Source organism: Pomacea canaliculata, linkage group LG11 (assembly GCF_003073045.1).
Source record: "Pomacea canaliculata isolate SZHN2017 linkage group LG11, ASM307304v1, whole genome shotgun sequence".
NCBI classification, from domain to species: domain Eukaryota; kingdom Metazoa; phylum Mollusca; class Gastropoda; order Architaenioglossa; family Ampullariidae; genus Pomacea; species Pomacea canaliculata.
In genome coordinates, this window is record NC_037600.1 from 765,417 (window position 1) to 779,717 (window position 14,301).

The following is a 14,301-nucleotide window of genomic DNA, read 5'->3' on the forward strand; positions in this document are numbered from 1 at the left end:
CTTGATTAAAACGTTCAACTTTAGCGACAAAGCATACATCATTACCGTTGATGGTTTGAGCGCATGCGCTGTAGCACTAGCATTCCGATTAGTTTACCCCAACGACTGGAGACGCCAACTTAGTGAAAATGATTGTTTTCCTTGTTATGGGCTGAAGGTACCATTAAACCACCAATTAATATTTTCAGCCGACTGATAGAAAGTTGTTATAATCAGTGAAATTTTATGAAGAGCGTATGAAAAAATTGCTCTAGTGAGCAATGTGTGTAAAGAGACTATAGAATGTGGGCATATATGGGTGCCCCATAGTGAAATGACTGAAACTTTGGAGTTGGAAGGACACCCATCCACGTAAGACTGATTTTGATGTTGCAGTAATTGTCTTCAGAAAATCTGTCTTTCAGGGTTAGGGTTAATGTGCAATGAAGGAGCATAAGTTTCTGTTTGTGTGATGATGTGGTTGAGTAAATGGTTGCTTATTTGAATAGCCTAAATATTTTCAGTGATTTTCACAAAAATTTTGCACAGTTGTCTGACCACTAAATTTCATGAGATTATAGTCCAGCTGTCATGGAGATTCACCTCATTTTTGTAAATAAAATTTTATATATGGCACTCATTTCAATTGTAGTGTTTTTAAAGTTGGTTAAAGTTTAAGGTTTTAGGCTGGGTTGATATGATTAAAAAGGCAAAGCTTCCATAGTATAGACATATAAGTATGCTTTCACAGATGGCCTTGAGGCTGTTGAGTTTCTATACTGACAGAACTTTTGTAGGACATCTCCAACAAAATATTTTAGCCTATAATGATCTAGACACATGGGAAACTTAATCAAGAACTAAAGGTTTGCAAAATACTTGTCTTAACAGTTTTTGAAAACATACAAAGATGAGACTTGGATCATTGACATCGGCATTCAAGAGGCTGAAAACCTGAAATCCAAAGAGGTGTCTTTGCACCTCTAGATCCAAGGTCTGTTTTCAAAGCTTGATTTAAAGACTTTTAGTGCATATGAGGAAGGTAACTCTTGGTATCAAATCAGTAGAAGCCATCATTCATGTAGATCCAAACTGCAAACTGTAGAACTGTAACTCATAAATATCTTGGTCTGTAAACAGATTCTAGATCAGTGTTCTGTAAACAGATGCTAGAACAGTGCACTGAAGCTAGACATAATACTATTGACCATTTTATACTGCTGATGTGTCTCTGTTACCCTTCTGTCTTTGTTGTGTCCACACTGTCACACATGGCTCCTGCTGTGTCAGTGAGTGTAGTTGGCAGTCACATACACTCACCAGTTGATTAAACCACTTACCAATTCAACCATGACCCTGAGTATATTTGACCACAACCCTGAGTCAGTTCAACCACAACCCTCAATTCATTCGAACACTGAGTACAAAAGTTAAAAATAGGTATGTGAAAGGTTGTCCCCTAACCTTTATAGGTCATTGTGGAGTGAGGTGTTAGAGATCTAATTTTTTTCAGGGCCAGCTTTATGTGAGGGTGGTTGCCATCACCTCTTCCTCCAGCTAGGTTTACTAGTGAAAGTTTACTGTGCTATTCGAGTATCAAATTAGTGTGCCTCTCAGTTCGGATGCCAGTGCTTTAACCGTTTGGCCATCTGCTTCCCCTAGAAGTTAATAATAATAATGGTGTGAGCTTTTATAACACAGTATCCAAGCCAAAGCCAGGCTCTCCACGCATTACAAACACAAAAAATTCCTGCGGCTTTGTAAAGTTAATGGGAACGTTAGGTCATTCTTCTGCTGGATTACATTCATAGATCGTGTCAGTGAGACAGATCTACAGTCATTGGACTGGAGCAGAATAGATCAATAATCAAACACAGAGATTAGAGTCAGGATAAATGGCTGAGATATTGTGCTTTGTAAATTCCCACTTATTATTACTATTATTATTATCATTTTGTGTGTTGATGTTATTATTCATGTGTCAGTTTAAATTTGGAGAGGGTTTTCTTTCCTTTTATCAAAATTTGGCTAAGGTATCATGCTATAAAAGTTCACTTATCATCATGATCTATCTTGATAAGGTCGCTCCTCAGCCTATGCAGTCTTTGCAGTCTGTTGGCATATGCTGCACATTCTCGATCAGTAATGACATCTTTTTTGAACTTCGGTGACTAAAGTACACTTCCATGCTCAAGGTAAAGTCACTAGAGTCCCACACAAGTTTGCTTGTCTATGTATTCAGAGGAGTACTTGATGAAACCAAGCAACTGGTTAGATTTGTCAACTCATTTTACACAGTGCTGAAAGAAATTCAGTGATGGGTCTGTGTAGACTCCTAAGTTTTTCTCACATAGTAGTGATCTCAGATTGGCTGTTTTTCATGCGCCAATGGAATTTGGTATTATTATATCCCAAATGCATACTTTCACATCTGCTTGCATTAAAAGGAAGCTGCCTGATTTCTGACCAATCATTAAGGGCTTGTTGGTCTGCCTGAAGATTCTGGCTATTGCCCTCTGAGTTGACCATGACAAAAACCTTGGCATAGTCTGAAGACATATTAGTTAGGCCTTAGACGGCATCCTGAATCCTATTCACACAACAAATGAACAGATCCAGACCTAAAACACTTTCCTGTTTAATGCCACTAAGAATAGCCTTCCAACTTGAATTGATGCCACTAATGACCATGTCTTGCCTTTGATGTAGCCAGTAAGTCCTTAACTTAAAACTTTACCGCTAACTCCACATCCTTTTTGAGCATTCAAAGCTTGGGAGAGTAGTAGAAATGGTAAACTATATATTCATATGCCCTGATTTCATCCCATGGTGGTGTAGACTGAATACACCAGTCACTCAGCTTAAAGTTGCTGACAAAGGCATGCACATACATGCCAAAATCTCCAGTGAATGCTACTTTTTTTATCGCAGTGTAAAAGTTCAGTTTCCCTTCAACTACAATTCCCTGTATTCACAAGGTATATACATGTATATATATATAAAATATCTCAGTCGCTGTTAATCCTCAGCCATCTCGCTCTGAAATTAGAGTGCATTGCTATTAAGCCTCCCTGGATTGCTGCTATGGTTTACTACCAAATATGGATTCTTTTCTCATTTTGTACATTGGATTACCTTTTTCTGTGCTACCAAATTTGTAGAATCTACTCCCATTTAATCTCACTGACTCTGCTCCAAACTCCTCTCCCCCAACCCCCCCTCAAAAAAAAAATAAAGAACCACTGAGGACTTTTTCAGAATTTTTTTCAGCAGTTTTCTTCTTCAGATCTTTTATCACTGTGCCAGATTATTGTGATGGTGTTTTGTTGTTGTTTTTGTAGTTTGTATGTATGAGTATGTTTGCTTGATAGAAGGAGGAAAATGAGGGTTTTGTCTTTTTGTAAAAATTTAAAATGGTCTTTGTAGAACACAGTGAGCCTAACTCTGGTGGGATTCAGGGCCAGATTTCTGTTATTAATAATATTTTATTATTAAACATTTGCCATGTTGGCATTGCCTCATGACTAAAGGCTGATCAACAATTTTTTTATTTTATGTAGTTTTTGTTCTGGTCTGTTGTAGATTTGTCTACAGGTGCTGAATGAGTTTTATAATGGGCCAAAGATGATTTGTGTGACACTGAAGCATGAGTGTACTCACCATGGCAGCTGATGAAGTCAAAATAGGATCTGGAGAAGGCTCTGGTGATTCAGTTGCTGGTGCTCGTGGGAAGGTAAAGAAGAGAAGCACTCTTGCTAAACTAGTTGAGAGAAAGCGCCAAGTCAGAATTGGCAACAAAGACAGTGAATGTGGGTCTTGCTTGTCTCTGCAAGATGCATGTTCTGCTCCTGGGTCTTCAAAAATTGATATGACTGCTGAGAAAAAATCTCCCTCCAAGTGCTTGCCATGCTACAGTGATCAAGATAGCAAACCTGTCCCTAAGCCTCGGAAAAATTCCAGGAGTGGTGATATTCAAAGTGTTGGGATGGACGGTATTAATGAAGGTATCTCTGGCGTTGTTGTGGAGACAGACAAAGTAAAAAAATCACCATCTGATTCAACCATTTATCGGTTCCGCACCATAAGAATGGCTGCAGATCAGGCAGACTTGACAGACAGCTTGAAACAAAGCCCCTTTGTCCCTAAACCCCCTCTTACTCCTCGCACTCCGAGGAAAGTAGTAGTAATGCAAACCAAAGAAAATGGGAAAAATGGGGCAGTACACTTAGAGAATCTTCAAAGCGATGAAAATGAGCTGCACAATATAGAGGAGCAAAAGGTGGGAAAAGGCTTTGCTGCTAGTGAGACAAAGGTTACAGATAAACAGCAGCTAGTCATGTACTCAGGACAATCTGCTGGTACTGAAAATCATGATCCAGCAGATCAAACTTACAAGGAGTTGCAGAAGCAGTACACGCAAATACTGTCAGACCTCAGAGACATTGGTCAGCTTGAGTCGGAGCAAAGGGCCATTCAGGGTCAGAACAGAAGAGCAGAGTCTGTGTTATCTGACCCCACAGACAGTGGGTCAACGTTGGGGCATTTAATGCCTGTGCCATTTAAGAATGCACCACCACCACTAGATTCAGACATGGCATCACACACATTACGTACAGCATACAAGGCTGATCGGGGCTATTGGGCGTACGTGGCACACAGGCAAAGAAAGCTAAACAAACCGATGTCAGATGGAGGAAGTGGTGGACATCATGGATCCGATGTGTCTTTCGCATCAAGTAGTGTGATGCCTGTCATAACAACAAAGGAGGCTAGATCAAGGTCAGTGCCATTATATTATGACCCTTTTGTCATCAGTATGAATATACCTATCATAAATTATCATGTAAAGAATATTAAGTGTGTTTGCGTGAGTGCACAAGTGCATGTTTGGAAGGCATGCTACATACATCATCAGACTAGTGGTACAGCTAAATCTCATAGATATGGCAAGAATTTATGAGTTGTGGTATAGGAAGCAACTTATTTAGTTACTGAAGTACACATAGAATTTATTTTGATTACCTACATTGTATCAGTTAAGATCTATCAGTTTAAAAAGTCAGAGATAAAGTGAAACTATGCCATCTGGTCATTGAGTTGTAGGCTATAGAGCATTTTTAGATAAAGTTTCTTTCCGTACCCTTTGTGTTATAGCAAATAAGAAAGTTGTGATTAAATTTTCAAAAAACTGAAAGTAAATATGCTTGACTGCTTGTTGGATGGCCTCATTTAAAGTCGTGGAGAGTGGTACAATGAGAGAGTGAAGTTGTCTTTTTCCCTCCGTGGTTAACCTTGTTTCTTAGCAACTATGTGTTATGTATGTCCATGTAGGCAATTGTGTATGATGTTTAAGCTATGTACACATTTTTGTGAACCCTATTTAGCAGTACAGTTCCATCTCATTATCTTAACACTGTAACAAATGTGTGTGCACATGCATTTTTCAAAGAGTATTTGGCTGTGGCTTATACAATGACATAAATTCTTTGTTCGTTCTAGGAGTTTCTTGGTGGGTAGTGTAGGTTCAGGGGTATACTCCATGCTTGGACCAGAAGAATTGGAGCGTTACTTTCCTGACAGACGCATTCATATCTGGGTGGGCACATGGAACATGAATGAGATTAAGGTTGGTAATGCTGTGTGTGAGGCTTAGTATTGATAGTTTACCTTCATTTAAGTTCATGTATAAATTTACTGTTGCGTGACTGTGACACTGCAATTTGAAGCAGGATGAGTTCTCTTTGCAAGTTTTGGTAGCTGCAGTAATTGTTGTCAAACTTGCTTCTAGCACGGGCAGACCAGGGATCATGGCAAGTGGTCACTTGTTTTAAGGCTGTTACTTAAAGCAGGTGTGAAGTTTTGCTGCAGACTTTACCCCTGTTTTCTGACTCATTGGTGGTCACGTTGTATCATAGATGGTGTTAGTGATGTCCTATGTGCAGGTTCTGGATGTCATATTTTCCTTTGTAAGTGTGAATTCCTTTGAAAACTGTCTTTGTCACAAATTAAATAACAAGATATGTTGTGGGCTGTCTTGGATATAAAAGACATTTACTGTAGCAAGGCAGTCCAGCAGCTTTTCAAAAAGAAACTTCAGAAACTCTTTTGAAAGAAAGCAGCAGAAATATACAAGAAGACAAACATAAAAAAGATTACTTTAAGAGAAATGTGTCTATGTAGGGAATAATGTACTGATAAAATGTGTAAAATCTAGTTTCTAAAAAATGTGAAATTGATTTGTAAAATCAATGTGTTATTAAAGCATTTTTTACATGCACTTTTACATGAATGCTTACAGTTACACTACAGAAGTTAAAAATTAATTGTTATGTTGAGAGTACGTACAGTCTTTTGATTGACAGGTTGCCTTATGCATTTGCTATCGACATGCCAATAGACCAATAATAATAATACTATTTTACAGTAATAATATGTTATTTAAAATTTTTGGCAGGTTAATGGACACCTGATCACAGAACTATTATGACTACTCAGCCAAATTCTGGCTTTTTCTTTTTTTTTTTTGCTTCTTTCTAGCCAACTGAGCAGTGATGAAAAATATAAATGAACTTCCCTCATCATTTTCCCGCACTTCTGTTTTGCTAACTAATTTTTTCAAAGTGCTGTCTTAATTTTGGCAGGATGTAACTGTATCTCTCAATGACTTTATCCTGCCTTTGGAACACGATCTTGTGCAAGATATTTATGCTGTCGGGACACAGGAGAACTGTGTGAACAGGTTAGTGCAGCAGTTGTTTGTTTGCATATTTTATTGTGTGCATTGTTCTTATAAACCCTTTAGATTTTTATTTAAAGTTTATTCTGTAACAAAATAAAGAGCATGTCTGTTATATGGTTTATTGAAAAAAGTTAACAAAGTACAGAACATGTCTTATCCTATGGTTTCCTTGCAGTGGGTTAGTGACTCACCTTTATCCCCTTTGTTTAGGACCCATGCATGAAAATACTTTTTACAAAACTCCTGTAGCATGTCTGATTGTTGCACTTTAGCATGATAAAATCAGATACCCAGAAAAAATCTAAAAATTTATTAATTAACATGTTTCGATTTATGTTAGTATTGTATTTTATTGAAGTCCTAATTTATATACTTTTTTAAAATGAAGTCACAAATAATATATTGCTTATTGGAAAAAACTGTTCATTCCGAACTTGGCTGAAGCATTTCTTAATATGATGTATACTTACTTGCATGTAGTGTTAAAAGTATTTCAGCCATATGTTCATGCAGAAAAAGGCAAGATGACAACAACAAAATCCCATCTTAAGTGTGTGTGAAGCATGTGTATGCATATCCAAACTAGCATGAGAACCCAGTCACTTGTTGAAACAAGAGTTTCTTGGGTATTTTATATCCATTTAGGCCATTTGTTAGTGACATTTAATGTTGTCAGAATGACTAATGTTTGGATGGGTGTTTATGATGTCTGTATGCATGTCTGAAGTGGATCTTTTCACCTGCTAGCTTGGCATTTTCACTGGGCAGGGCTGAGTGGGAGATTAAGATACAGGAAACATTGGGGCCAACTCATGTTCTCTTGCACTCCGTATGGTTTGGGTCTCTTCACCTTGTCATATTTATTCGACGAGATCTTATCTGGTTTTGCTCAGGTGAGCCAAATGGTGTTCTCTCCCCTCTTATTTAACACAGAAGAAGAGTAATGCAAAAATTAATTTAATAAAAACTTGAAACTTGATTAATGTATAGTGAGCATGACCAGAACATTTTTATCACAAAAGGATGAATTATTTATACATATGACATAAAAAATGTTTTTCTAAATGTGTTATCAATGTGTTGAAAGCTTTGCATTTGTTGCTTTGTCATAAATAGTAATTAAGATTATAGTTGATTTTCAGTGATAATTGTAATTATATGGTGTGTATAGTGCCAGAAAATGCTGAAGTGACACTAAGAGCAATGTCAATGGTAAAGACAAAGGGGGCCATTGGGATTTCCTTCTCCTTGTTTGGTACCTCCTTCCTGTTCATCAACAGCCACCTGGCAGGTGAGGAAGATACCATTAGCAAACACCAGATGTTAGCTACCTCTTCTATGCAATTTTTTTATTTGATTAAATTTATAGGGTTTTAAGATTTTTCAGACTTGCTGATTAATTGCTAAGCTGGTATCTTGTTGCAGCTGATCGAGGCGTCAGCAGGAATGAAATCCGAATGCAGGATTATGTCAAAGTCATCAAGAAACTACAGTTACCTCGTCACGGTACAAGATTTTCCCAGGCACACAAGACAGGTGTGTGGCTGAGGGTGTTGTTGGTAATTTGGGTGGTAATAGAAACATTGAGAAAAACAGTGTGTGTGGTGATTTAATTTTTCTAAAGTGATGCTTAGAGCTATCTTCCTGAACAATGACTAGGGAGTTTCTGTCAGGACAGGACATACAGTGTAACAGCATATGTTACCTTCTAACAAAGTTCTAAATTGGAAGATAAGTAAAATGACATGGTTCATCTCTGTGTTGGTAAAAAACATTCGCTGAGTTCCATCATTTTTCTTACTGCTCAGCATTTCATCTGTCATTCGCAGCATGCTATCATACTAGTAAACTACCCACACACTTTCACTATCTTTAAGCCAGACTTGAGCTCAGCCCAGTTGAGGCAGTTGAGGAATTTTGGTGTCTGTGGTTCTGTCTTGAATCTGTATGTTGCAGCTTGAGCAAAAATTTTTTAACTTTAAATCTGTCCATCAAAAATAGAAACTTGTTTGATGGGGATAGTCAAGATTGTCAACGAGATCATATCTTTCCACAAAGACCGTTAGATGATCTATACACCAGGCATATGAGGTTAAAAGCTGTCAGCATGATCATAGACTCCTCTCAACTGCTACACCATTTCCAAATACTAACTTTTTTGCTATTGATAGAAACAACTACCAAGAAGATTGGCATTGCAAAATAATTCTTACCAACTGCAAAAGCACTCTTGAACAAGACTAACAAATGTATCTTGTGTGTATGCATGTGCATGTTCCTCTGATAACCCTGGGTTGGGGTGGGGGGAGGATAAGGGTTTGTGTGAGTGTAACTGTATGGGTGTGACTGGATTTTGTTTATCATGTTATTTAGTTTATGGGTGCTCCCAACAAAGGAAAATTTCTATTTGTGAGAAGCAGACAGTAAAGATGTATTGTGCACATGTAATTGATTCCTTTTCCCCTCATCTCAGGGATCTTACATCTGTGCAGTCTGCAAGTGCATCTTCCTGTAGCTTTCCGGGATCAGTAACATCCTGTTCTTCATGCCAGTTTCTGCCACCAAAAAGCTCATGTCTACTTTTGTGTTACCCCACCAAGATTACTGAACTCCCTACTTGTTGATTCCCCTAACTACCTACTTGGACAAACTTCCAAGGCCTCAGAATAATGCTGCTTTTATTTTCTTCTGTAGGTGAAAAGCAGACCAGGCTACACCTCTCCCCTTTAATCTCCACTTGCATTGATCACCAGACTGTGGCATGTTATGGCCTTGTTTCAGCATGCCTATCTGAGCTACTGATGCCTTACCACATGACTTGCTTTCATTGTGTCTCCATTCTCTCTTCCACACAGTAGAGGGCAGTCTTTTTTCTTTGAACTGTGTTCAAAGCTTTCAAGTTCCAGTCTCAAAAATCAGTAGAACTATTTTTCATAATCAAGCAAACTTAATTGTCATTTTCATCCATTCACTTCCTTGATGTTTGCTAATACATTGAGCTTATCTCCAAATTGCACTTTACAAATTCAGTAATTATCATCATCCTCTTATCCGTCAGAATGAAATGCTATAAAAGGTTGTTATATACAACTGTTGTAGTCACTCTATAACCAGTTAGAAAATTACTTGTTGGCATTTATGGCTACTTGAAGGTAGTGTGTTATATGTAGTGTTCAATGCTGTGTGCAGATGTGACTTCTCAATTTGACTGCGTGTTCTGGTGTGGTGATCTGAACTTCCGTCTGGAAACACGGCGAGAGACTGTGGTGGCCAAAGTCATTCAGATGACAGCGGAAGACTGCATTCCACATTTTGAGGAACTTCTTAAAGGCGATCAGCTTTCAAAGTTTATAACAGAAGGTGGTTTAAATGCTCTGTCAAAGCTGAATATTTTGTGATCTGGGTTATGATAATGTATTTTTGTACTAAAGCTCATTTGCACTGCTGTTATAATTTTATATTTACAAATCAAATGTTTTTGCTGCTAGCAGGTTGCTAGATACCCTCTAAGAAAGAATTGAGCCGTGAAAAAGTTTGAAATAACTCGATCAGGAATAAATGGTGGAAAAAGAAGAGAGCACAATATAAGATACAGCTATTTCATTTATGAAAAGTTGCAGTTCCTTGAGTTGTTACAGAATAGATTCCATCTGTCACACATCTTCATATCTGACTACTTTAACTTAAAATATGTGTCTTCCCCACACATCTTAAGACTTATAATGTGTTCAACATTTATGTGACAAAGAATATTTGATGCCCGCCCGAGGAAAATCTTTCTCTATACTAACTTTGTATTGTCATTTGTTTTTCAGGAAAAATATTTGAGGGTTTCCAGGAAGGACGAATCAATTTTCCACCCACTTTTAAATTTGATATTGACTCCGACAGTTATGACACGTCACAGAAGAACAGGAATCCATCATACACAGTAATATGTTGATGTTTACTTAAGAGTTTATCCTTTCAATTGTATATTGGCCTACTTCTAAGATAGTATAAAACAAAGCTGGCTTGCATCTAAAATAACATAGATAATAGCTATGTTGTTTTTGAATAGCATAGGATGTAACTGGATTGCTATTAGAATAGCCTAGAATTTCAGTGGAAATGTCAGCAGCTGAACTCTTTATATTTCAAATTTTCTTGCTCTCTCATAAAAAAAAGTTACTTCAACTTTACAAGTTCACATGAAATGCAAAAGATTAACTGACAGTTGTGCAAAGTTATTCGAGAAAGCTGGTGGTTATGTAATTTTTATTTCATCAATTTAATATGAAGGTATTCACCACCTATTAGTATGAAGAATAATTTTCTAGTTCTTAGCACTTCTCACTAAAAATAAAATAATCAGATGTTTAAATTATGTTGAAAAAAACAAGCTATGGTAATTTTATGATAATTTATTGCTGGATGCTGTGTTTATAGCACATGATTAACTCTTAATAATTTTCCTTTTTTTTCATGCTTTTGATTTTTAAATACAAGTGGGAAATAGGCTGACATGGCCACCAAAGTAAACCTGAAATATCAGAGTATGTAGGCGTGTACTTCCCAACAACTCTTCCCTTCCCCGCCTTACGCATTCAGCTGCAGCAGCAATCATAATGGCCGCTCTCTTCTGCTTGCACAGGACCGAGTGATGTTCCGGTCTCGCAAGAAGAACCATATCACCTGTCTGCACTATGATTGCGTCAGAAACATCAAAGTTTCTGACCACAGAGCTGTCTTTGCTTTGTTTGAAGCAGTCCTTCGGCCAGGAAGGGATAGGTAATGGAATGCATTGTTAAAACAAAGACCTGCACATGGTCACACCAAAGGCAGAAACTGCATTTTCTCAAAAATACAGCTGGGTACAAACACAAGTTTGGCATTTAGGAATATTTAATCTTCTTGGGGCCTCTTGTCAGAAATATTACTATCATAACAAAGATCTCTGTTTATGAAGTTTCTATACAGATGATACATGATTGTATACTTAATTCAGTGTTGTGACTTATTTGCTTACACTACCATATCTTTCTGTTTGCAGTGGATGCCTCAATGGTGGACAGTTTGATCGTAATGTGTACTTAGAAGGTGAGCTTTCAAAAATCTTGCATATGGAGTATAAAAATACTTAAAATGTGAGCTGTAACTGTGTTCTGTTCCATATGCTCTCTTTAGTACTTTACCTGTTGAGAATGAAAGTATACAGTTGTCTCGTAAGCTGTGTACAGAGTCTAATCTTTTCTTGTTGCCGAACAATAAAAAATTTTTTTTTCTCGTCCAGCTAATCGAAGGCGAGCAATGTCACAACAGTTAACGGGACAGAAAAACAGTTCTGTCTGTGTTCTTCAGTGACCAATCAGTGCAGAAACAAGAGTTAAATGAACTTAATTAAAGCCAGTACCATGGACAGGCCTTCTGCCATACCAAGTGACAAGTTTAGCCGAGAAAAATGTTGGAAGTGTTGTGTGGAGTTTTGTGACAGACCTGATGTGATAATTCAACCATCTTCCAGAGTGTGTTGCCTTTAATTATTCCTGTTGTTCACATCATCATTAATTGCCTTGTTGATACAATTTCCTCATTACCTTGTATATTCTTGTGCACATAATTATGTGTGCATGCGTATAGAAAATTGTGTACATCGGATGGCAGTTTAGGAGAGAAGTGCTTTGGAGTGACTTGACATGAGAAATAATAATGTTGCTAATATAATGAGAAATAAGCACAACCTGCCTTTATTTTTATGAAAGAATATGGTTTTAAAATAGCTGATTATGTTTTGTAAAAATACCCTTGGTTTGGTTCGATTGTAAGGTATTTTAAATGGGCAGCCAGGTCAACTCAACTCAAAGCCTGTTTTGTTTTCCTTGTGTTCAGCTTATGGCATATCACAGCCATGGTGTAACTTGGGTTTTGTAAATTATATTTATTTGTACTTTTTGTTTCCACTACATTTAGCGTTAGTTCCAAATTTTGTCTATTCCGTCCATTCAGTTTTTAAGATCTGAGATTCTATTACATTATGCTCCTCATGAGATTTGTGTGCTTGTGAATAGATGGACAGGAAGGGTAGGCAAGGAGTGGGGAAGGCAGATGTCAGTTTCATTCTGGACAGTTTTTTGTTTTCTTACAAGTGCCTGATGTGTTTCCCCGCAACGAAATTGATTAATTAGCTGCACAGTATCATTGTGGACACTCAGCTAGGCAAGTCTTTAAAAGACAAGGAAATAGAGTTTACTCAATTTCAAGTGATGTTATTGCATTAAGTAGAACTACATGCTCATTGTCTTTAAAATTTGAACCAAATTGTTGTTTTCTGCTGGTGTTGCATGGCTCTTTATGAGTCCAAGTATAGTACGCTTAACAATAGCTGGCATTCATAATCAAGCAAATCAGACAAGAGTCAGTATGAAAATGGCGTGTTGATTAAAGATGCATATTATGTTGGATGCTGAATCTGCAATTTTGTGGCCAAGGACCTCCCCTGATAGAAAGCTTTAATTTACATCTAGAAATCCAAATTTCTCTTCAGGTTCTAAACTTTCTACCATTTATGTTCTCCTATATTTCTTTCCGGCTAATAAAAGAGTGTGTGTGTGTGTGAGAGAGAGCTGCCAATCCAAGAAAACAGTGTTTTAAGGAAATGGTAGATGATAGAAACAGTAACCATGGCTGGAAATTCATCACTGTATTTTAAAATCATTTTCACATGCAAGATTATTCATTTATCAGAGTTCAGATATAAATGGATATGAACATGGTTCTAATAAGATATTATGAAAGCTCTTTTATTACTGTTTTTATATTTATCATCTGAATTAGCTATTACATTGGTCTAGCTCACTGGTTCTTAACCTTGTTTGAGGTTCTGAACCCTTCTTTAGTGTCATCACAAATTGCGGGTGTGTCTTGACCTCCGTAGCGGAGGCTCCGCCGAACCCTTGAGACCAACTCACTGAACCCCTAGGGTTCGATCGAACCCCAGTTAAGAACCACTGAAAAGTTTGCTACAAGTCTTGCCTACAAACTCATGTCATGAACTGTCCTTTAACAAACTTTAGAAAATTTGGAAAAAATTGCAAGAAATGTTTTGTGTCAACTTGATATTTGAGTGGGCTAGTGGCCCCCCTACTTCTGGAAGATATTTTTTGTTTGTGAGTTGTGTTAGTTTTACAACCTGTTCTTTGTCTTGTAGTGTGTGAATGGTATTGTGAGGGCTTGTTAACATGGATTTCAAGACTGCAGATAAAATCTTTTTGGTTTCTTTTTTCCTCAATATTTTTGAATTTAAGAATGAAGTAAAGAAATGGTAAATAGGATAATCAGCCTCAATAATGTCCTCCAAGTCTTGGATTGTTTTACACGTCAGACTAGTTATTGTTAGCTTTCTGTGCCATGTACAAATCATGAAAAAAAAAAAAAAAAAAAGTATGGCTCAGTTGGCACAAACAGTCCAAGTAGGCTTTTCGATATTTATAGTGTGACAGTGTAAGATACTGCTGCATTCAGCAAGAAACTTTAGGGAACACAGAGGTAGGTAGCTTTGGAAAATATAAATCTAAAAAATTTAACCAATTTGTGTTTGTCTTCTT

At 37.3% G+C, this 14,301-nt stretch overlaps 1 protein-coding gene across 3 annotated transcripts; it reads left to right on the forward strand.

The window, feature by feature from the left end:
* The first annotated feature begins 59 nt into the window (after nt 1-59).
* Nucleotides 60-14,275, forward strand: LOC112575502 (72 kDa inositol polyphosphate 5-phosphatase-like). Of its 3 annotated transcripts, none has more exons than XM_025257411.1 (13): nt 60-351; nt 871-973; nt 3,562-4,758; nt 5,479-5,605; nt 6,621-6,718; nt 7,487-7,611; nt 7,890-8,009; nt 8,144-8,254; nt 9,908-10,078; nt 10,534-10,649; nt 11,352-11,488; nt 11,751-11,797; nt 11,991-14,275. In XM_025257411.1, the coding sequence occupies exons 3-13, from the start codon at nt 3,626-3,628 to the stop codon at nt 12,059-12,061; spliced, it is 2,256 nt and encodes a 751-aa protein (XP_025113196.1). In that variant the 5' UTR covers nt 60-351; nt 871-973; nt 3,562-3,625; the 3' UTR covers nt 12,062-14,275. The 3 variants fall into 3 exon arrangements, with proteins under 3 accessions (XP_025113196.1, XP_025113198.1, XP_025113197.1); XM_025257412.1 differs by having other exon boundaries at nt 77-157; XM_025257413.1 differs by lacking the exon at nt 871-973.
* The last annotated feature ends 26 nt before the right edge of the window (nt 14,276-14,301 follow it).

Coding starts and splice junctions, on each gene's coding strand:
- LOC112575502 (XM_025257411.1), top strand. CDS start 3,626: ATGAGTGTACTCACCATGGCAGCTGATGAAGTCAAAATAGGATCTGGA. Junction 7,612..7,889: donor TCTTATCTGGTTTTGCTCAG/GTGAGCCAAATG, acceptor TGGTGTGTATAG/TGCCAGAAAATGCTGAAGTG. Junction 10,079..10,533: donor TTCAAAGTTTATAACAGAAG/GTGGTTTAAATG, acceptor TTTGTTTTTCAG/GAAAAATATTTGAGGGTTTC.